The sequence below is a fragment of the Leuresthes tenuis genome, unplaced genomic scaffold (genome assembly GCF_036924035.1).
Source record: "Leuresthes tenuis unplaced genomic scaffold, fLeuTen1.0.hap1 SCAF_21, whole genome shotgun sequence".
NCBI classification, from domain to species: domain Eukaryota; kingdom Metazoa; phylum Chordata; class Actinopteri; order Atheriniformes; family Atherinopsidae; genus Leuresthes; species Leuresthes tenuis.
The window spans coordinates 24,327,728-24,352,687 of record NW_027325375.1 but is presented as its reverse complement, the minus strand read 5'-3'; the positions used below and the strand labels follow the sequence as shown (position 1 = coordinate 24,352,687).

The window sequence follows — 24,960 nt, the reverse complement described above, 5'->3', positions numbered from 1 at the left end:
AAGCAGAACGGTAACTCTTAGAAAACACCAAGAAAAACCTGCCGCTCGCAGACAAAATGTTCTCCGTCGTAGACAAATCTTTCTCTGTTCTGCATCGTCTTGGGAATCATTTCAAACAACACATCAAAACATTAACTTACAAGAGCGCAACTTAAAGATAACGCACGAGTCTACTGGAGCCATGCATGGAACGAGTGAAGGAAGGTTTGAGGTCGATAACTCACAGCATCAAATCATTGAGCCGTTCCGTGAAGTTAAGCAAGGCTGTCCCAGGTTTATCTTTTGGATGTGAGACCAGATGGTAGAGGTGCTGACCAAAGGCTAGCAGGAGGCACTACGGTAATTCCTTTGGATACTGGGACAAGGACATTGCACACAAATGAAGGCTTTTAACAACTAGCTGCATATTTCTATTTCTATTTTTTAGAAAACACAGACACACACACACACACACACACAAGTCCTTTTAGCGGTCATTACAGATCCTGCCACATCACAAGTGCAGGCATGCCAGGTGATCCCTGCACCCTGGCATAATTCCCACCTTTGTATTTGGTCAGACACGGTTAAACCCAGTCAATCCTCAAGTGATTCGTAATTAGCTTGTAGCACTTCATACTGTACACACTGAGTGGGCTGGCTTAAGTGTTTGTGGATTTTACTGCTTCAATCTGGAGGCCGTGCACTGAAGTGGGAGCACACATTAGCAGCAACTTTTCATGAAAATGCAAAAAGCGACTGAATAAATGTGTCTCTCAGCCAAATAAGTCCTTCTGTTTACATTTCTTCTGAGCAGCTGAGATATTTTCATGCAGCGTACTTTTAAACCACATAATAATCAGCACTTCATTTGCAAGTCAAATTCCTTAAAAGAGCAGTCGCCTTTCTAAAGGGAGTGTTAAAGCTCAGAATGATGAGATCACAGCAGATCTAATCAGGGTTCAGGCAGCATGTGATATAATTCTGACATGGTTTTGACAAATGGACCCAGAGGGTGGAATATTACGTAATGTCTCTTTTATACAATGTTGTGAGCAATAAGGGACTGTCACAGAGAGCATTGGACCAAAGCTGAAGCTATTATAAATCTTTTCAAAGGTTTATGTGCCAAAGGCTTTGACCTCACAAAACCTACTGTGACCTAACAGGCTGCGCAGTTTTTAGAGACCGTGAGTGGAAAAAGCTGCAAGTTTCATCTTCTTATTTATTTATTTTTTTCATGTGGGCAACGAGGGGACAAAAAAACCCTTCTATGTCCAGTTTTAGAGCTCAAACAAAAATGGCTGAACTCACACTCTGTCACATCAGTAACAGCAAAACTTTAACAAATAAAGAAGCTAAAAAGTTCCTTTCTGCATCATCTGGAACATTTTCAGGGTGAGGGTCCCAAAGTAAAGAAACACCGCTTGTGATAACAGCTACTGAATGGGTGCTCGTGGCCTTCATAGTCGAACTTTACAGGACCGACAACAAATTCAAGTCACTGAAGGAAGCGCTATTGTCCCTTATTAGTGTTCGAGGAGGTGGATTTTACTCTAGATTGACTAGACTGACAAGACCCTTAACTGGGCAACAGTAAAGGACAAAATCCTCCTTCAGAGCATCATGTGCACATGAACTAGTGTAGGAAGGGACTGGCAAGGTTTAATCATTTCAAATATTGTGTTATTAACACAAAGTCTTCACTGTTTCTCAGTGATTTTCAGTGAATAAAAAATGACACAATAAGGTATAGCTGCACTGATGAAACACAGCTACTTTAAGAATTACGAATAACTTCCAGTGAGGAAGGGAGAGTCAGTAACTGGCTGCAGAAAGAAGTTATCTCAAAAGGAGTTACAGTTTACTGGGTGTGTTTTATAAGACATCCAATCCACAGCTGGTTCCAGACAACGTCCTAAAATCCAGCATCGTAGTTGCAGGGAGCACTGATTCGATTTTTTTGAGTTAATTTGTCCGTTTATTATATTTGAATTATCAGCCGAGCCAGTTATTTGTCAGGTTTTGAAATCTCTGGGTGAGTAAATGGTCCCATATAAAGACGCTTTGGTTGGAACCAACTTCATGCAAGTCAAAATCAAGAAAAAATGACCAAACTAACATTTCATTGGGTTTCAAAGTGTGGCGATTTCTACGCCCTGAAATATATGCGGAAGCGTTTTTTATTTATGACACTTAAATAAAACTCCCCTGCTAAGTGAGCACCACCAAACAAACCCGCTGGAGGGAACTTCTGTTGACACGCCACCTTTTAACTGGTTAAAAAGGCAAACAGAAGGTGAGGTTCTGAGCGCTTCTGTCTTCTCAAACTACAGAATTCAACTGGATTTCTGACCTTTAGTTAATCAGAAACTTTAGTCAATTCCAAGCGAAGTAATGCTTTCTTCTGTATAAAAACAGAAATATACGAAAAGGACTCCAATCAAGCAGCTGTATACAGCACAAAGTTTAAACGCTAAAATCTCCAACGCTTTTTTTAAAAAGCCTGGAACAAATCCGTAAAATCCACACATTGTAAATGGTGATGAACTTTTACGTTCACAGTCGAAACTATTACATCACGTGGGACTGAAGGGAGGTGCCACAACATGCCTGCATGCACAAAGGGATAAAGGAATGTACTAAATTTAAATAATTTAAATAAAAAGTCCATGCTCAATCAATAAAAGATGGGATGAAGAATGCAGTCACACCTACAGTCCGTCCTCACGGTGACACCACATCAGGTGCCACAAGCTACGTATGAGGTTCTCGCCTCTGTCTGCACACTGCTTTACACAATGACGTGCAACTGTGCCCTCTTCGCACTGATTTGGTCCATGTACACTAAAGGATCTAGTACACCCTGGGCCCATGCGTACTAAAGCAGTGTCAGATCCCATTCAGCAGGCCCTGAATGCCATAAGCACATTGGTGTAATCCCTACAGACTACTGAAACGGGTAACTGGATCACTTCTTTTAAAAGCACCTTAATGGATTGGCCTGGCCGTTGATTGTCTTTTTTAATGCGGAGCATATCGATGCCCACCGATGAGACGCTCCACCACGTTGTCACTAATTCAGCCAGTCTAAATTCTGAAAGCTCCGAAATATGACAGTTACAAAACCAGGTTTCTGACAGGCTGCCCTTGACTAGGCCTCATGCTTGTCCCGTCTTTTTAAATTAGAGGAAAGTGGCAGTCCACCATATACCACGGGTGGGATTTACCACAGGATTTACAAAAAGTAATATTAAAAAAACAACAGCTATGAGACATAAAGGAAAAATCCTTTTAGCTGCAAGTCATACTATGATGCCAAAATGCCGGTGCATGTAATATCTTAATAATCTTCAAAACTAAGCCGGTGATTTTCATCTCAAACACAAATGCAACATACACTACCTTGAGCCAGTTCTCTCACACTCCTGATTCGACTTGACACTGACTATTTCTTCAATTTTCAGTCCTGCACGGTTTTACTTTCACACCAAACAGACACATATGGGGTTAGCCAAAGAGAGGCACACTGACTAGCTGCGACCTACACACAACACAACAAAACTCACAATATAACCTACCCCCTTTGTGTGATCTGTGGCAACGTCAAGGCTTCCCTTGGCCTGCTAGTTATCCAGAGCAGGGCGAGATAGAAAAGTCTTTACCACGGCTGTAGTCTTACCTACCACCCAAAACCCTCTCACCGCTGCTACAGCAACAGAGAGCGGATTACTGGACTGTACCATTCTGTTGTTAGAGGGGATTAGAGTTCACACAACATGGCCCCTTTCTGGGTGTGCGCGTGGCACTGGGAGTGCGTGTGTGCGTCCCACAGATGAGAGATTACCACAATCGGCATTCTCATTTGAGCTTCATAGTCAGAGAATTGACTTCACGATCAGCGGAGAATATTATAAAAACACGTGTCCACGTGTAAGATGTACTCCTTAAATGTTGTGTGAATATATCTCTTAAAAGGAGACCAGAAAAAATAGATTTTCTCTCACTGCAGATGTCAACGGCCTCTGATACGTGACATTACACATTGAAAAATAGGAGCCACACTGCATTATGCAAACAAATCAACTGATTTCAGAGGCATGTTTTATTCAAACTCTTCGGAGAGATATATTAGGGAGAGAAGCAGAGCAGACCGGAAGATCAGCATTAAATGCAGAGAGGATCAGAATGTATGACTTTGCTGGCTTTGATCAGGCATAAGTTAAAGACAGGGAATCGCCTCATTATGGCTTGCGGCAGATTAGTATTGAGTCCAACGACAAGCCATTACATAACACTGTAAACGGCATCCATGCCAACATAAACATACTCTAGGGCTGTATTCTACATTACCAAAAGATGTTCAATCCCAACTATGTTGTGGTGCCAACACCACAAATGTTCAAATGTGTTGATGTGCTGGTCTGTGCGTAATCACATACATAACTCTAAATGCCGTTAAAATTACATCTGATCTGAAGGGCAAACTTACCGTGCACACGTACAGCTTACCTGTCTCTACTGAACATGATCTCAGAGCAACAAAGGTCAGTGAGGAGTTTGATTATGCGTGTAAACGGGGGAGGTTACTTTACCTTCTCCTGCCCCCTCTCCTTGGCATTTTCCCCACACTTTTCCGCACCAGCGTGGTCGGGGCTGTGGTTGTGCTGCTGCCTGGACGAAGTGACCGACAGCTGCCTCTGGAGCCGCAGCACCTCCTTCTGAGACTCCCTGAGAAGGTTCTCAAATTCTGCTCTGCCACACTGAACAGGGAGGCCCTGCGCGGTCATCACAATGATGTCAGAAATTCAGCGCGTTTTTTCAATCTCAGAGTCATTTATCAACATTTCAATCTATAAACAAAATACTAAAAAGATTAGCTGTGTAATAATATCAACTGTAGATTTCCCAGCTGACTTCTTAGCACTTTAATACAACATGTTATAAATTACTATGACAGTGAGCCTTTTCAACATTAAGGTGGAGGCAGAACTTAAAGCAAAGACATTCAGTGACACTGTTTCTATTTTAAGGACATCAAAAACTTCAAAGTCGTGTTATCTGGCTTTGCGTGTTTGCGTGTCTGAGTGGAGCGTGAGATTCAGCAGAGATATTCATCAGCGACAGCTAACCCCCCTCGAACCCTTTATCATCAAACACAACAGATGTTCACAGTCAGGAGAATCAGCTCTTGAGTCACTGGTAATTAAAAACAGGCGCTGAGAAAGACAGCCTATTCCTGCAGTGTCATCTATCCAGACATCAGCAGTGACGCAGCCTTTGTAATACAGGCTTAGGAGGAGTTTGGGATGAGCAGTACCCATGTTGTCCAGCAGAGAGCAAGCTTGTGGCAGAGATGGAGCACTGGGTTAAGAACACTGGCCTTTCAGTCAACATCAACAATGAGCTCCAGTGAACCAATTGCTCCAGGTCAGTCTAGTCTGAGAGAATTTACTTTGGTTACTAAGGAGTGGGCTTTAATTACCTTAGCGTTGCCCTGCCGTGCCTCCAGCTCCCTGCACTCCTGCTGCAGGGCAGCAATCTCCTTGTCCTTAGACAGCAGTGTATCAGCATGTTGAGCTAGATCACGAGCTCGTTGACGGGCAAATGCTCTTTTGTACTGTTCCACAGACCCAGGTCTCAATGGTGACGGGGAATTCGCCTAGGAAGGAGAAATAGTTTGATCACCAGAGAGGATTTCAAATAAGAGGTGCAACAAAAATGTGACACATAACAAATAATCTTAAAAATGCCTTAGATTCTACAGAATATTTTTTTTTAATTTTCCATGACGGATGCTTGTAGGAACCAACTGTAGATCCTGCTAACTGGAGTCCAGTGTTAGTATCAGCACTGCAAAGCTGAGCTGCTCCACACTGATCTGCCAGCACTGTCAGAATGAGGACAGTACTTTCAATCAGAGATCAGCCAGGAGCAACTACAGCCCAGTCAGTTCAAACGCAGGCTTTTCGTTGCTGCAGTTATGCTACGACTACCCAGTGAGCTGCACAAGATAAAAGAGGAAGATGACAGTTTCTCCCTCAGCTCCCTCTTTCTGGTGACCAGAATCACAACTGTAGAAAAGTCTTCTAGGAAGACTATCATTATTGTTTTGGGTTTTCATTTGTTACGGTCCAAAAACCAGATGGATGGAAATTTTTTTCCTCTAGTGTCAAAATGTCAGGAAAAAAGGTTCAAAAACAAAGTCATCACAACATATTGGTTTATTTAAAAAAAAAAAAAAAGTTTTGGTGCTTACTGGGAGTGGGGAAGATAATCAAATCTAAAGTTACGTTCATGCTGCAGGCAAAAGTTTCAAATTCAATATTCAAATCAGACCCAGGCCACTTCCATATGTGGTCCTAAATCTGAATCAGTCATAGCACATTTCATCTAACTTTTACGTCATTGAAGTGAGGCAGATGTCACACTTCTGCGCCGGAGGAGGCGGGACGTGGCAAGATAAAATGTAAACAATGGACGAAACAAACATGGCAGACAGTCTTGATGGAGTTGGAAGTGGAAGGAAAGCAAAACTGCTTCCATGAATTAGTACAAAATGAGTACAGACAAAAAGATGCATCAACAATCGGGATATTATGGCATCACAGGCGTCTGAACTGCAATCTAAATCTAACATCTAATCATGATGTGTACCAAGAGATTCCCGTCCTCGTGGTTGCTGAAAAACAAGGCCCTATTTTGCTGAGCCTGTTGGTTAGTTCTTTTTATGCCACTGGTAGAGTAACAAGCACACAGGATTTCAGTGTTTGTCTTGTCAGCATTTTCTTGCCCTCAGTTCTCCATCTAACTGCTGCAGACTCATGGTGTGTTCCCCTGGTCTGAAAAAAAAAAGCATGCTAATATTTATGCATATGTAGTAGTACAGATGCTAAAAAGAAAACTATATATTAGAAGACCGTCCAAGTGTTCAAATAAATAAGTGCACCTCTAACACCTCAGGCTATAAACAGAATATTATGCTCTGTCTTTTCCCCTCTCCTTCTGTGGGTTTGATGGCATTTCTACTGATGAAAAAGTCATTCAAGATCACAAAGCCTTAAGTTAACATCAAAGGTAAACAGCTGAATTTGAACTACCTCACACTCTTGTGGGCCAGGCTTCACTTCTGTAACTTGCCGACATCCCCTTGTAACATTTTTGTTCAGCGAACACCTACACAGAAGCAATTCTGACTCTCAATCAAAGCGCCTTAGCATTAGCACAGTTAGCAGCTAAAATGACTCGCTCTGACTACAACAGACTACAACCACGTCATCTTTTCCATAATACTTTAACCTCGGTTCAGCTTGCTTTTTTTTGTTAACCTTTTTGGTGAATAAGTACCAGAGAGACAAGCAATGTTGCGATGCGTGATCCCGTAGCATGAAAACAAAGAGCACTGTACACTCTTTGTTCTGGGCGTACGGTGGAGCCTGGACTTTTACGTTTTCTGTTTGAGTTGAAGTGTTTGATTCATGCAATCATGCTATATTACCTCCTAAAATGTATTTGAAGTGATTTGTTTTTTATGCTGATGCATTTAATTGTTCTGAAGGCTGTTGATACTTTTCTACAAGGATCCCATTCATCATATTTTGCTATTCAATTCCCAGTTTATGATCAGACATAGTTAAAATGTGCTGGTTTGTCATTTGCAGCAATTTGCTCAGACAAACACACTTTTTACAGAAGGGAGTTTGCTTTGAGAGGCTTTATTTCTGAGGTATACCACTCTGAGGTTGGCCTCCTGGAGTTTCCGAGCCCTCTCTTCCAGTCTCTTGGCAAGAACAGCCAGCTCGGTGTTCTTTCTCCTCAACCGCCTGACCTTCTCCTCAGTCTCTGGAGCGCTGCTCTTCCGCTAAACACATGGAATACGATTATCATCATCAGACAGTGCCTGCAGCAAATGTTAACACAGCAATGCCAAAAAAAAGAAAAAAGGTTACGGACACAATTATTCAGTGGAGGATATTAATAGTCTGACCAGGGATTCAGAAGAGAGGTGCCTGTGTAATCACCCAACATCAAGAAGATATATGAGGAATAAAGACAATAAATGCCACTGAAGTGGAGTTTTAACATCTTTTTGTTCAGTTGTTCTGTGCACTTGGCCTATTTTCTACAAAGCTTTTCATCAAGGGTGCAACACACAGTTATTTTTAGTCTTACCAGCAGGCCGTTCTCCTCCCTCAGTGTGGTGCAAGTCTTCTCCAGCTCGTCGAGGGCTCGCAAGAGTTCTGAGTTCTGACGCACCAGGAACCCATAGTCTGTACCGTTCTATGAGGAAAAAAAAAGAAAGAAAAGGGTCTCAGTTTACCAGCTATGTGTTTTCATCAAACACCAGAAAACCCAAGAGGATCACTGTTTATTTCAAGCGAGGGATTGATTGTCAATTCCACAAAACCGCTTGTTCGATTTGCGTTACAGAAAACGTTCTCTGCTGTCAGCCAGTGTTTACATAGTGCTGCCTAATGGTGGCTGACAGATGATAGCCCTCTGAATAAGCTTTTCAGTCGACCCATTCATTCAGTCTACAAACGCCACTGAGCACCTTTTATAATATATCAAGTCAGCATAAGAGGAAGGAGAGCTCGTCTCTCACAGTGGAACGGAGGGAGAGGAGGACAGAAACATAAGGAGATACGACATCAGATAAACAATGCATTCAAACTGCTTTACTGTTTATTATTTTTGTCAGATGCACTTAATTCATGAATGTATTCATCTTGTGAAAGTACATCATGTATCCCCTGCTGGCATAGCTTACTCCACATATTAACCCAGGACACTGATTTGATGGGATTTTCAAGTCTTTCAAGAAATCTGTGAATCTTTTTCAGGCTTTAAGTCCATCTAGTGGCAGCTGCAACTTAAAGACTTTAATAGCAATGGACTGATTAGGGAAAGATAATTCTCAGAGCTAGTGTACATTAAAAGACAGGTAGAATAGGTAAAATAGTCACAACTGAGGTTTAAATCGTGTAACAGACCTTGCTTTTACACAGATGAGCATGTTATCTGAGCTCAACAAAGCAGCAGTCAATGTGGCAGATCACCCATGTGGTAATCAACACTGAAATTGTTTTTTTACCAGCCACGTGGATAAAGCCTCGGATTTGTCATCTATCTAAATGGAAAGATGGCCACTCTGCGTCAGTGTCAGGGGTTCTATAATGAGCTCTGATGCTCAGGGGAAAAGGTTGGCAAAACCTCCACTACATATATCTATATAGACAAGGAGGACACATGGTGGAGGGTTTATCCACAAAGGAAAACACAGACACCGATACAGACTTTGGGCTGATTTAATTTGGCGACACATCAATCTTCATGTCCCAACGTACAGCTGCTGCAACCTACCAACAGCCGAAAAAAAGGAGTGTTTCAACACTTAAGCAGATTTCTCCACATAAGAAACACCAGCAGACCTGTTCTGATTGGGAGCTTAACACAACAAAAAGAATATCCACGGCCACAACAACATATTTGAAAGAGCACCGGATCAAACCTCCTCATGACACTGTGTGTTTTAAAGGTCATGTGACTTGGATCGTGATGATAACTGCGGAGGATGGGCTATCTGTTGGCTCCCGTGAGGCTTTTCAGTGTTTGTTACGCTTTCAACACTAATGTTCATTTACTAAAGCAGCTGCTCTTGACAACATGTCCGAACATGTAGGTGGTAGGTGCCAAACTTGTGATACAGTGACGAGATTTTCAGGGAGAGAGCAGAGAGCTCAGATAATAGAAGACAAAGTTTCTGTCATCATTCTGGTGAAGCTTGAAAGCACCTCAAGCTGCTAAGGCCCATACACCACTTCATATTAAAAAAGCATATTGTGGTGCAAAAGTCAGCAGCCACCTCTCATTTCATCATAATTTACACAGGACCTGAGAGATGCATCTGGACCTTCAGCTGATCCATCTACTGTTGGCCCAAGCCTCATCAGAAATGGTCTCCATGGAAGGGTGGCTGTCAAGAAGCCACTCTTAAGGAAGGGAAACAGGGAGAAAAGGCTGAGCTATGCCAAATGACACAAGAAGTGGACTGAAAATCAGTGGCAGCAGATCTTATGGAGGGATGAATCCTTCCCAGAGCCCGGACCTCAACATTATTGAAGCAGTGTGGGATCATCTGACAGAGAACGGAACAAAAGGCAGCCGACATCCAAAGAAGAGCTTTGAAATGTCTTTCAAGAAGCCTGGAGAACTATTCCTGAAGAATACTTAAAGAAATGACAGAAAGCTTGTCTCAGAGGGTTCAGGCTGTGTTGGAGAATAAAAGAGCTCAGACCAAATAAATCACTTTGTCAGAGTTGTACAAACTCTGTTTGTGCCTTATATACTGTGTTAACAGTTCTGTTTGCACAAATCCCTGCAAATATTTCCTTTTTCTGACAATATATAAAAATATGAGGGATGACTCAAGACTTTTGCACGGTTCTGCAAATCCTCAAAGAATCCTCAGCACATCCTGCTCTGCTTTGTTCTGTTTTTTTGTTCCCGATGTAATTCTCTCTGTAAATTGTATCTTTTATTGGCAATAACTTCATTCGGATCACCTACCTCAGAGGAAAACTATGCTTGGTGCTAATCAAACTCAGGCTTAGCTCAGTGACATCAGCCTCACTGTTGGCTGATTTTACAACATGTCAGAGCTGCATTACGTTATTTCACAAATGGAACGGATCACCCAGCGGCTACAGAAACGACAAACATGGTCAAAGGTAACAGTTGGCCTTTTTCTATTTCGTTTGTATAAAATCTGACCCTGGAATAAAATAAAAACAGAATGTCTTGGTTTAAAGGGTTTTTCTCATCTTTGTATTCACTCTAAGAGCGGCAGAAACTAATGCCTCAGAGATTAAAACATGCTTTACTGTTATTTGCACAGCACAAGTAGCTCCTGTGATAAATCCGCCCATGCTTGCTGTACACTTTCTTGTCAGGAGCTATTATTCAGGCAGAAAATAACTGTGGTTATTAACACCACAGGGTTAGAATCTCCCTTTACCTCCTTGTTATATTACTATATCGATGCACAGAGAGAAATTGCCTACAGAAGCAAGCGTATAATTTGCCATAAAAACCTAAAGCGGCACTTCATTATCAGAGCATTTGTTTAGCTGCTTGATGCATGCCTTTTCCAGGGACACAGGGACCAAGCTTATACAACTGAGCTGAGTCGGTTTATCTCTTTGCCTGTCGTGCTCAGGATTGCATATTCAAACTCTTAAACTCTCATTAAAATTTGATTACGTCATACTTAAATACAAAATGTAAAGGGTATTTAGGGCAGGCATTATCCAGGATACCCGAGAGGCAGAACGGGGCATATTTATCAAAGCCTTTGAAATATTTAAATAAATAGTTTGAGCCAAATGTTTCTCATTATGATCAATCTGCTCACAGCTGGGACAACCGTTGTGCTCTACAGAGCCAGTATGAGAAGGAATAATGCTGCTTTAAAGAGGTGTTGCAGACAGATCTTCACCTGCCGGTTTTGTGTGGTGGCTGCTTCCTCCCTCCAAACATTCTGAGCTGATCTGCTTACGATATATAGAAACACTGATGTAGACCAGTTTTTTTAATCAAACAGTTCTATCCTGAGGCGGACATCTCCGGTCCACCACTGTCTGCCAATTAAAAACTGGGTTAATTATGACTTGTGAACCCATCAGACTCCTTTGACCAAGTTCTGTCGGAAAAAAGCCAAAAACCAAACAAAAATCATTAGAAAGGCAGGACCAAATGATGAAACAATAAAGGAAATCCCCTGGGTCCGCACCAACCGGGGAGAATGACACAACATTATCAACGCTATTACTTATCAGAGATTTGCAAAGCAAGCATACATGTGGTCACATCAGTTACTCACTAATTTTGGGGCTTACCAGCAGAATGATGATTTTAAGTTTACGCTACGATAGCGTGGTTGCATAAAAAGACAAAAAAGGTTTAATAATACTGTACGGCATCAGAAAAGAACAGGTGAGTCCACCAAGCAAAATAGAAATGAGTAAGTTAGCATTAGCATAAGCTCACAGCGACTGTTCTTACGCTACAACTTAACTGTCATAAATGCAAGTTTTTCCAAGCCTGCCTTCTAACAGTTTCTCTGAAGTGTAATTCAGGTGAACAACTCCTCTCCCTAATAATAATAATAAATCTGTAATAACCTTGATGCTGTGCAGAGAGAAGCATATGTCCGTGTTTTTCTTTTTATGGCATTGGACAGATGAAAGTTCAAATGCACAAATTGATTGGTCAAAGAAAAGCTTCACGTGAGCATTTTCAAGCAATAACGGACAGATATGCTTAATTTCAGTCTCCTGTAATGACAACTTCAAAGCTGACATACAAGCTTTTTCTGTGTGATGTCATGGTTGAAAGATGCATGTATTAGAAATACAAAAACCCTCGTGTTGGTGATCCTAAGTACAGCACAGGGCACTTGCACAAATTGCATTGATGATCTATAATAACTATAGATATATTAACTATAAACCATTTAATTGGCGCCCCTTTTTCCTCAAGTCTGGCTTTTGGGTAAGTAGGCTTCAAGTTTGAAGTTTGCTTGCTTGATCCTGATGAGCTTCATAAATAAAACCGACACTCACTGAATCCATGAAGTACTTCAAAACCCATCTGCTTTAAAGAGGCAGGCCACCAAGTGGAACACTCTGCACTGTGCACAACAAACACCCGTTAAAACTCAAGACTTAGCCTCAGTTTAAAGATGAAAGTGTGAGTGACTTATTCTACTACTGTAGGAGGAGTCAGCCGGTCCCTGCGCCCCAGTCTTCCTCTCAGGATACTCAAGTGCAATCAATCACCTCAGAGGAAGGCCAGCCACAGTGAACTCATCCTCCCCTGCCTCCATTCTCATTCAAATGATCTTGGAGTCCATCCATGTCAATTAAGTGTTCCCTGGGAGTCGTACTGAATTGCTCTGGGGGCTTTTCCTGAGGCATGAGGTATTGCTGGTTTCTTACAGCTCCTGCTTCCCTCTCTGCCACAGAAAAGGGCTGCAGGTGGTGAGGTCAACCCGAGGCCAGTGTGCATATTACCACTCAGCCGGTTCTTCTCTGTCACAGCAGTGCTGTTTTGATATGGACCTGGCTCCGTAAAGCAAGGCAGATGCAACTCAGTAGCAGAAGGGCAGGGGTCTCTCCACAAACGTCTGTCGGGAGAGTTTGAGCAGTGGGCAAGAAATAAAGGGTCCCCTCTGCTCTGTTTGTATCTAACGGCCATAACCGAGGCCACAAGTGATAACTGAAGGGAGACAAGATTATAAACCACACTTTCACGTCCGACTGACACCACTCACCACATCGATACCGACGACAAACTGTGCCAGAGATGTGAGCTTCTCAATATCTTGAACATTTGAACAGGAGCTGTTTACAGAGAAATAAACTATCAGGATGGTGAAACACTAACTTGAATGGAAAAATACAGAAACAGCAGCTATTATAGCTGTATATTTTTGGATGCGTGTATGAAGAAGATAAAAAAATACCCTCTAATTTAGATCATGTGAACCCAGCAGTGGGTACAGCTTTAAAGGGACAAACTCTACATCAGACAGCCATCACAGTTTGGCAACACAGCAGGTTTCAGCAGCAACATATGCTACTGACCTTGTGAGTAGAAGGTACTTTACCAAAGTCATTTGTCACAAAACAACCTCTTTTAAAAAGTCCTCTATTATCACACAAACAATAGCAGCGTAATCCCGCAAATGGTGTCCGTCTGACCACCAGGAGCTGTTTGGCATTCGGATTCTTGCCCAAGGACACTGTGACATGTGGACAGGAGGAGCTCCAACCTTGTGATTAGCGGGTAAATCACTCTGCCTACACTGCCCTTAAGAAACAGTGAAGAAAGAGCTTTCCAAGAAGGCATTTAAAATGTATACGCTCACACTGCTTTTTAGTACTGATAAAGTATCAGTTAAAAGACGAAGCTTTGCTATAAGAGCAGCCCAAACTGCCTTCTGACTATATGGGTCAGTTGGTGTTTAAATGCCTCTTAGGTCTTGGATCATACAACAGTTTTGGATTTTCTGGAATGCCTCACTTTCCCAGGGATTGAATTGAGCTGAATAAAGATACTTTAAGTCAGTGAATGCAGTTATTGCTGTGGGCAGGGATGACCTCCTATAATGTTCTCTATTACAGTGGCGCTGAAGAAGCCTCTGACTGAACACACTGTTGTTTGCTTATGATGTTATATGGAGGGTGTGCAGTGTTGGGTGTTGAGTCTGAGTTTGTTCAGCTTCGTGTCAGCGATCTTGTCATTTTTAATGTCTGGAGTGCGATACAGGAGAGACAAAAATAAAAAAATAAACATATAGACACGATAATATGACAAATCTTAATATTCATTTCACTACTCTCAGTATTTCCATCATAATTCACATAAAATTTTGATTAAAGAATATAAATGATTAAAAGATCATTCTGATCTTGTGGGCTGCAGATACTTTTGCATTAAATGTGAAAGATAAACTATAGAGGAGCTATAAAACAGAAAAAGTGTTGATAAAAATACATCCTTTGAACAGTATATTTGAGAAAATAAAGGATTTACGGGGAGACTTAGCAACCTGAGCGACAAACACTGGAGGAGATTATTAAAATTTTAGAGATTTGTTCTTACATATTCATAAGGTCGCACTGACAGATTATTCTTTTGTTTGGGATCCATGGCGAGCTTTTGTAAGGCGTATGGAAATGTCTGGTTACATAGAATCTACAACATCAGCATTTTTAGCTGACAGCTAGAAATCCCCCCACTATAAGCCTCCAAGGAGACTGAGAACAAGACAAAGACGGGCAAATGGGCGCTCATGCATGGCCATGTGTTTCTTTGTTGGACATGATAGCTGAGCCAGGAATAAAATAAGCTATAATTTGTGATTGTACTGTATAACATCACAGAAATCCATGCAGAAGCAATACTTCATTAACATTACATCAAGTGCAGTCGATACTTTGTGCTGTACAAAGCACAAAGCTTCCTGATGACCAAGTTTGGAAGAAAACCAGAAGTAATTTAATAAACAGGGGCTGTATATGCTTAAAGAAAACAATAACAGAGCGCTGAATCATTTAAAGGAATTGCTGTGGAAATAAGTTTTAGGCAGCATGACTGTGCACCACTGCTGGCAGCTGCTGAGAGTGATACAGAAGGATTTAGAATGTATAAACAGTTACCCCAGTAAAATATCTAAAAGATGCTGCAGTCAGGATATGGTTCCTCACTTTCTGCTGAGTTTCATTCAGTGCCACAAAGGATACCGTCTGCTAAATTTGCCAGTTAATTAATCTATTCAGGAGGCTTTTGTGTTCACAACAACATGGAAAAGGGGAAAAAAATGCCCCAGGGTCAAAGATTTGACCCCTGAACACGGTTACATCCGCCGGGCAAAAAAATGTTTGGAAATGTTTTTATCTAATACCTTCTCCAAGCTTAGTTATGATACTTTGATCAAGGCAACAATATCCAACTAATTTTAGATCCAAATTTGACAAACTGCATTGCAAAAGTTAGCTACAGTCAGGAAAAAACAGGGAAAAAAAAGTGGCTCGCCTAAGCAGAGATTCTCCTTATAAGAAACACCCACAAAGCTGTTTATGACTTGTTTCATTAACAGCAGCTCCCTCCCTGTACTCATATATAAGTAATGAAGAAGCCCTCTTAAGTGTCCTCTCAAATCCCCTCATGTATTCATCACAACTCATCTCTCCGGGGTACCTGACGGTGACAGATTAGGGGGTTTCTCATATGGCTAGAACAAAGAGCCAACACAAAACACCCCATTACTTCCCCCAGGCATTCAGCAATCTACTTCCACCACCTCCTCCAACAAAGGTCATCTGGTCAAAGTCATTTGAAGTCCACCTTTATATGGTATGAACTGTCTAGTTTAGATTTGGGGAATGTACTGAAAGTCGTGTCATGATGAATACTCTCCAAGCAGTCGGCTGATTTTTTTTATGCCAGCACACTGAAGAAAAATCAGCATGGAAACGATATTAATGTTTTAACATCCGTATTTCATGGTGGGTATAACACTGTTGTTGTTGCTCTGGCTTAGGGCGGCCTTGGGCTTCTTTCTACAAAGCCGTAACAACACCCCACCTCCCACTCCTGACACAGTAATCAAAGTCCATACAGGCATGGCTGCCTCATCGTTTCACAGTCTACAAATAAAAATGTAACAACCCCCTGAGCTATCAAGGGCTTAATGAAGTGTCAGACATGCAGAGAATGTCTGGCCTTTTAAAGAGGCAAAGCATGAACAGAAGGAAGGGTCGAATTATTACGTTTAGTGCAGTGTCAGCAGAAAATGGGTAAAGGAGACGCACAATGTACTGGAGATGATTTGTTTGTATCCCTGACCCTCCACAGGCTCCAAACAGAGAGCTTCAAAAGGAAATAACCCTTCATCTTGTCAAAGAAAATTGCATATGCATAAGCGCCCGCCGACCCCCTGCTATCACACCAGCAGCAAATGAATTTGCGGAGATTTACAGAAACGGCCTTACAGGATTCACCTAAATATTTAAAACCACATTGCATCGGTCATCACAATAAGGCAGAGGAGCAATAAAAGTGTAAATTATGCGTTCATGTTCCTGTACGTCACGCCTCATCTGCTGACACACAGCTATAGCTTCATTTACATTAAATCCAAGTGTGATAAAGTGCGTTACTGCAAAAACACAAACTTGGTGACCCCGCATTGGTTCCTACTTTGACAAATCAATGAGCCGCCGCAATGGAGCTGCATTTGGACTTGTGTTCCTCTTAAAAATACGTATGTGACTGAGATTAAATGGTCTTTGTTAACAGGCTATGTAATGCAACCAGCCAAAGGGAGCAAATAACAAAAAAATCATTCAGCTGCTCTCATTCCACAGATTGCCCTGACCCCACGAGCTGCAGCGCACTCAGCCAGAAATGGAAATGCAGAAATGTGATTGCAAAATGCTTCCAAGCAGCCCCAAAGGGACCTTGTCTCTCCTCTTCAAGTTGCTAAAAAAAAATACAAATAATACATCCTCCTACTCCATCACTGTCATCACGGCAGCTTTCCATAGCCAGCAACTCAGAAACCCGAGCTAAATGAAATCTATAGATGTCTCTATAACACAGCTCCAAAGAAAATTAAGCTGAACAGACGTGCAGGTGAGTTTCCAGATAAACTATTCACGAGACATCTTGTGTAGGACAGGACAGCCGATAGTCAACACGGTTAAAACACACAAGCACACTGGAGTGTCCAGATACTAATGTAATGCTCAACAAGAAACCTGTGAAAGTCAGTCTTAAATCGCATGTCGGGTATAAGAACTCCAGCAATAAAAGGCCAGAGTCACCTTCTCTGACATCCACTTGGCCAACAAAAGTGAGCCTTCCTCTCATCATCCCGGTAAGAGGCATTTTCAATTGAGAGGGAGAAAGAGAGGTCATCATCGGTTTAATCTTGGCAGCAGTTTGTAAGGAGGCCAGAATGACGTCCAGATGTCACAGGCAGGAAAGAGCTCTTCAGGAAAGTATGCCAAATTGGAATAGGCCATTACATGTAGGAGAAAGGAAAGTCAGAAATCCTTTGTGTCATGCAAAAATTATTCATACCTACTTCCATCATTTTCCGAGGATTATCTCAGGTCACAAGATCATGACGAGGCCATCCTGATAAATCTCAGCACACCTGGTAAGAAGCACTTCCAGGTAAAAACTTTTGATATAGCGCAGCACTGGTGTACATTGGTGTCAACCAAGGTGGATCAAAGTCCTCAACACAGGCAAAATTTCAGTTGACCTTAAAGATAAAGAAGAAGACTTTCGGTATCCAACTCTGTCACCAGATGGAAACAGGCAGGTAGGTTTCTTATGGTGAAAGAATAGGTACCATGTAAAAGTAAAGGAACATTGGGATTATAGAGAAAAACATGCATTTTGCATAAACAATGTTAAAAAACAGGGTTGAAAAGACATTTTCAATGTGCGGTGAAGCAGCTCGGTTAAATCCAACAGCGAAGATGTTCTGGACACCACGAAAACCATCTCATTCTCAAAGTTGTCTCAACAAGTTGAGCTCCATTCGGTTCTGGCCCAAAACTGGCCACGTTGGTAATGGGTTCTGTGTAATCAATAACACACGATGACACATTCCTCAATGTAGCCGAAAAGTACCAAAAAAAAAAGTCAACAAAGTCATGGAAACCATGGCGAGGCTGGTCCTATTCCGACATCAAACCAAGCAGATAGCAGCGCAACATCTTGCAAGGCAAAGAACCCAAGATATTAATGTTCACAAATAATCCTCACAGTAGTGGTCAGTGAAAATCTTCAAGGTGAAAAGAAAAGCAAGCGAGAAAGCCCTAAAAGACCTGCAGATTACTGCAGAAACAGAGCGGTGAAAAAAATCCCATGAAAAAAAAGGATTTTATTACTCTAACTATTTCAATGTAATGGCGACTGAGGATAATCCCAATCATTTCATTCATATCTTTTGTAAAGGTACAAAAACTATTTAAAAATGTAATTTATATTGCACCAAAACGGAGGCCGCTTGTTTATCTAAATCAAATTTTAGCTTGGATATGAATAATTGATAATAAGCTGAGGCATTTAAAGGGGCAACCACTGCTATATTTCTCCCAATGGAAGAATAAAAATGGTGCCACATTATTGCACTGTAAAGATGGAGAGATGGGGGTGTACGTCCTGCAAGGCAGCAGCAGCACCAAACAGTATTGCATAAAAGATTTTCTTTTCTTTTTCCAATTCACTTTTGTTCCATGACATGCTCTAGCTATGACTGGAGTAAATGTCAAATGGTTTGATGGAGAGTCTATTCTGTACATCCAAATCACGGTGCATGGCGTGGAAGTGACACCCACTCCAGGGAGTCCACGGTGTCAGTGAAAGCGACAGCAGAGCATCGTTTCACCTCTGTTTCACAAAGACTTGTGTGTCACCGCAGCCAGACACAGTTATGTTTCAGCTGGTGAACGACGAGGGACTGGCACTCTAGAGATTACCCTCGCGCTTCCCTATCAATTATTCAAAAGGCCCAGCAAGGCTGGCCAATAAAACACACATATGAATAGGACCATGTTGGAAACAACAGCAACAGCAATAGAGCTTACATAGAGGCAAATGTTTTCTGGACTGGGATTAAAACTGATCAGCTAATATTTTGCAAATCGATTAAGAGTCCATCCATAGGTGAAGGCTACTTTTCTCTGTTGTATAATGGTTTTATTTTGGTTTTAATGAGCACATTAATCTGACATACAATCATCATTAAGAACTTTATTCCTGGGGCTTGACAGTCTGTACCACCAGCACTCTCTTCTATTTCATTCTCAGTCTGGGTAAGGAAAAGACTGAACTCATCCACAACAACCACAAAATCATTAATCTCTCATGTATTTAGTTAAGTTAGTTTTTACACCAATTTAAACCGTTTTTTAAAATGTAAAAACAAGCTGAATAAATCCTTTTTTAAATTATTGATTGGGGCAACAATGTAGAATCCACCAAAAACTCTCAGGGGACAAGGCTGTAGCTCTAATAATAAACTGACATTACACCCGATTAAGGGGGTTTTGTATACCAAATAAAAAAGAACAACCAATGGCAACGAGTCGCCAGCATCTGAACAAACAAAACAGCACTTGAACACATCGTGAAGATGACTTCCAACTGCTGGCAAGCAAACATAGCTTGCCAATTCAGAAGGGGTGGTAGTACATACATTATATAGTAAAGGAAAGCAGAAGACAGAAAAGATTTTCTTCCCGCCACACGGCCACGTTATTGTGAAAGTTTTGCTTGTTCTGAAGGTGAGAGGAGACAGTGTGTCATGCGCTCATTCACTGGACTGAAGGGCCAATCAGACTGAGCACTCTCACCAACAGACGCAACGGCCATTAATGGCCATTTATGTCTGGGTGATAAAACAATCTCAAAGTTAGATCAAAGATCTAATTCATGTCCATCTCTGTGGTATTCGTTCCACGTTTTCATTCGATCCACAGACGGACCAAACGGCCTGTAACGAACCGTGTCTGGCCATCAAGTCAAACTACACACAAATTTACTACCGCCAAACATTGTTTGAGCTACCGGTGGGGAAGAGGACTGAAGGCACATCGGGGGAGAAAGACTGGACCTGATGGTGAAAGCAGGGCGAGACTGAGACTGAGAGTGAACGTCCATCATCCTCCCAAACTCTTGAAGTAACTGATTAATTTGGCATTTTTTACGGTCCAAAATAGCAACATTGAAAAATAGCAACATATGGAGCCAATTTGATCAAGTACAAGACTTAACTGCGGTCTCTACAGTTAGTGCAGCAGCCTGGAGGCTGGTGAGGACGTTAATGTGAATGAGACAGGAAAAATGAAGGTATTATCTTTCTTATGTAATGATGTGTAATGTAAAAATGAAAATACCTGTAAACATGTTTGGATACAGCTAAAAACTAAGTTGTTACATATACACATTGACAGCATAATCATATTCTATATGAACACCGAGGTCAATCGATATGTTCTGTCTTATCATACATATAAGTTGAATAAGGTGAAATAAAACAAAAAATATAAGGCGTTAATGGAGTAAAACAACAGTCATTGAGTGTATGCACCGAAAAACAAATAAGACAGACATTCACCGATGTTCCAGATGTGTCTGACTGTCGATTGTCGGCTTGGTGTATAAGGACCCAAACGCAGCAGATGCCATCTTATCATGATGTGCTTCATCACCAACACAGAGCGAATACATCGTCCCTCAGTGCCTAAAACGTGCCATGTGCACGTAGAACAGGTCGGAATAAATAACTGCGACAATACTGTGTTAAATCTGTTTTAGAACTTTCAATTTCAATCAATATCACATAACCCGAAAACTCTGGTGAAAGCAGCCAACCTCTACAACCAGAGGCACCCAATGTTTTTATGTCAAATTCCTCTGCGGTTTGTGGGAGGAACTCACAAACATGGACACAACAGGTCAAACTCCCCACGCATTTTGTTAACTAGGCAACTTATAAACCCATGACTTGTTACAGAAATTAGAAAAGGACTAGAAAATATGATCTCAATACAGACTTTTACCCTGCTGCTCTAGTTAAAGAGCTGGTACAGTCGTGCCACACAGCTTTCCAGATTTTTTGCTGAGCGTAAGTTATGTCATTTAACCCACGGCAGGGAAAAGACATGTTGACACAGTAGAAGCTATATTTGCTGACAAGGAACTGAGAGACATGTATGCTTACATTTGAGTTAGTTACAAAGCACGAAGTACACCCAATAGCTGGATTAAATTAGGTAACTTCTGTGTGAGCATGAGCAACCCAATCAAACGCTTGAGCAGCAAAGGTATCTAGATGCAGACAATCATCACAGTATTAAATCTACATTCTTTACTCATGCAACAATGAACTGAGGACCACATTCAAAGGAACTCGGACTGTCAGATGATCTTAGTTTTGTAATCAAAGTGTCCAATAATTGGCAGTTCAGTAAAATCAAACAGATGAGTCAAACAACAAGCATTTTACATATGATTTCTGGTTTTAAAAGACACTGTGTTAACCCAAAAGTCAAGACAAGGTGTTAAAGAAAGTGGACAGAGGAGCACATAGTCAACAGGCCCATTAGCCTTCACTAAAATCATGTCTTTATTCCATGAAGAGGAAAGGCTGACATCAACAACTGCTTTATGAATCTGTGCTTAAAGAAAAACGCTTTCTGTACAGGCTCCAAATAACATTCAGGCACATTGATGAGTTTATTGGTAATCAGCATCAAGAACTTCCACAACAGAACAAAAAGGAAATCTGTTCTCAAGTACATGACGTAATTTTCAGCTTCCAGATTAAGCTGCTTTCAAAAGCTCTCTCCCTCTCACATTGTTCGTCGAAATCACAGTGCATACTGCCAAACAAACATCCACCGACACCTGACAAAATCAGCATTTAGAGGCAGAACTGGTCGTAAGAAAACTCCCCGACAAATTACAAAGAGTAATCTTAAAGCGACAGCCTCCTGTAGACAGCAACACCACTTCTGAACCATTGCAGTGGGACGGCCAAATAATGCAGCATTTATTGCTCCTTTTCAACACCTGTGGCCACAGATCTTCCCCACGGTTGTGTGCAGGGAGGTCATTAAGTAGGTTGTTGCTAGAGAGTAATGACTGGGTAATAAAGGGGCAGGGAAGGGCGAATCCGGAAGGGAATAATGCACTCAAATTACTATTGTAGATGAAATCCTTTCAGAATTAAGAATACATTGAAAGCATCAAACAAAGAGAAAAGAGCTGATGAAAAATAAAATGTTAAAACGTGGCCAAGAGACTCTGATTGTGATGAACTTAAATTCACAAAAGAAGTTTAAGTATGCAAACGAATCAGCAGTTAAAGGAGAGTGCTTCCAGATCTCAAAAGGCTGTTTAATGGGCAGGAAACATGGGCCAAACAAGAGATCCATGAGTTAAAACAATGGAAAGAAAGAAAAAAACTTCTTCAAGGGGGTAATTCTACTCAACTGTGGCAAAAGATGTTGGTTGTTCCAGTCAGCTGTGTCTAAAAAGGGAAACATGCAGGTCGACCATGAAGATGTTAAAGTGACAGGACAGAAAACGCAAAGCAATATGTGTAAAAATAGAAAAGACACAACTAAAGACATGTAGGAAAACAGGAGTCAATGTTTGAGACTGAACATCCAGAAAACCAAACATAAACCATCACTAACACCTAAAGAGAAGAAAACAAGGTGAGCGAGCTGAAGAGAAGCAGTGATGGACTGTGGATGATTGGATTAAATTAAACTGACATCAGGTAAAGGACCAGGGTTGGTGGCTGTCATTACCTCTACAGTAAAGGTACAGGTGGACACGGATATTTTGCTTACTTTTCTCATTCCATCAATCAAAAGGAGGTTTGGTGATGCTGAAGCCATTTTCAGGATGATAATGCATCTGTGTGTTCATGATAATGTCCAGCATTCCATCATTTTTGCCAGCATACACCAGTTACATGAAAATCTCATGAGTTCCATACTCATTTTCAATTGGTCTTAACATCCAGTGGAGCTTATGTTAACAAGGAGTACACACAAAAGAGTGAAAACATTTACCAGGTCACTGTAAGTCCGAATAAATCACAACAGGAGGGTTCTGTTGTTGTCACCCTGCACCAATGCTTTACACTCACATCCCACAGCAACTTTCAGTTACTCAGCTCTGTCTAATTCTAAGATTATCAACAACTGCTTCACGTGTTATAGAGAAAGAATCATCTGCATAACGTGTTGAAACTCCATCCATCGAATAGTTTTGAACTGATTTTTAAGAATACCTGCGATTCCACCCTCAACCGCACATGGCTGTTAAGAAGAGCCTCCTCCAGTCCCACAAATCTACATTCAGTCAACCATCAGCAACAACAAACATCGCACACTTACCTTTCGTATCCCCTCCACTTCCAAACCACCGAGGTTTGCGTAAAGCGAGTGGTGCCTCTTTCCTAACAATGACGTTGCGGTGAAATTAGCAGCGGTTGGGACCTCCTTGTCCATGAGCCCGTGTTGCTTATTGTCAGGCTCCCCCGTCCCCCTCAGCTCCTGCTGTTGTCGCCCGAGAGCTTCCGCTTTGTCGCGGTTCTCCATCTCTGTGTGTGCCGGCGCAGGTTCGGGCTGCTCAGGCCGAGTGCACAGGTCATACATCACTCTTTGTCAAATTCAAAGGGAGCAGAGCGGATCTGTGTGACCGATTGAGGCACCCAGCCAAGGCCAAGCCACAGCATGCATGCTCACATTGGCTGTAGATCAGCTGTTGCAGGTTAACCTAAAAACAGTAAGGATGTCGCTGTCCTCGTTCTCCAATGGTTCACAAGCAGAACTAAGGTGAAGTGTCTGAAACCAACCATAGTACAGTTACTGCCATGGCTGTCAGAGTCTCATAAAACTGTTAATGAATGTAAACAAAAGCAGCAAAAGTGCGGGTTGTTCGAGGCAGCTACAGACGAACCGGGGGCTGTGAGGTGCTTCCACTCTGTCTACGCGGTGACGTTTCTCCGAAATGAGGACAATCAGCTCCGAAGGGACCGTACATATTTTCAGCCTCGGCTTGTGACGGCAATTCAACAAATGTCATCACGCTGTAGCATTCTCAAGCATATTGTTGATAGTATTTATCACAATGTGGCATTCAGACGTGCTTGCTGCACAACCACAGCCCGTTTCTTCCTTCCTCGCCGCTCTGTCGTACGCAGGCGGGGGGGGGGTGGTGGTTTGTTAAAAGCCAAAAAAAGAAGACACACAGGTCCACTTCTGACACGACGCAGCGTTCGAGCAGCTCATGTAGGCCCAAAAAACCCAAACAAAAAGAAATGTGTGATGGAGGAAAATAAGCCGAAGACGGTCCAACTAACAGGTCTCCACTCTGGTCTCTGCTCTCTCAGCGAGGCTGAGATGTGGGTGGCATGATGAGACTCCTCAGCTGCGAGCCTCTCGTCACTGATGCAGCCGTGTCAAAAAGCGTTTCATCCAGATGCAACAAGACTCGACAGCGCTGCTTAATCCCATCTTGCTTGCAGCGCCATAAAGGTGAAGAACGGGGATGAAGGGGAAAAATATGTGTGTATGTGTGTGTGTGTGTGTGTGTGTGTAAGACTGCGAGTTTCACTGAGAGGAGGGGGCAGGGAGGACTGCTTCCCTCGTCCTATCACAAAAAGGCAGGCTTTGAGACAGGACCCAATCATTAGACTGTCTAGAGCTCGTTTCCATGGAGATGACGCTGGAATGATGTTGGCTGCCTATTGATTGTTCAAGAGGCCGTGGACACTGCAACAGGGGGAGGCTGCAGGAGGCAGGCAAAGGAACAAGTGTGCCCCAACCGGACCGATTCTTAGATTTTACTGTAGTTGTCCACCAACTGACAAAG

At 42.0% G+C, this 24,960-nt stretch overlaps 1 protein-coding gene across 2 annotated transcripts in view; it reads right to left on the bottom strand.

The window, feature by feature from the left end:
* Positions 1-24,960, bottom strand: part of LOC140280121 (peripheral-type benzodiazepine receptor-associated protein 1) — a 58,306-nt gene that overhangs the window by 29,211 nt on the left and 4,135 nt on the right. Inside the window, exons 1-5 of one of the 2 annotated variants that reach the window (XM_072375394.1) lie at positions 23,481-24,670; positions 8,152-8,259; positions 7,712-7,840; positions 5,465-5,641; positions 4,575-4,757 (exon numbers count right to left, since the gene is read on the bottom strand). In XM_072375394.1, the coding sequence (XP_072231495.1) occupies positions 4,575-4,757; positions 5,465-5,641; positions 7,712-7,840; positions 8,152-8,259; positions 23,481-23,741 (858 nt within the window). In that variant the 5' untranslated portion in view covers positions 23,742-24,670. Of the gene's footprint in view, positions 1-4,574; positions 4,758-5,464; positions 5,642-7,711; positions 7,841-8,151; positions 8,260-23,480; positions 24,671-24,960 lie in introns of those variants that run through there. The other variant, XM_072375393.1, reaches the window with a different exon arrangement.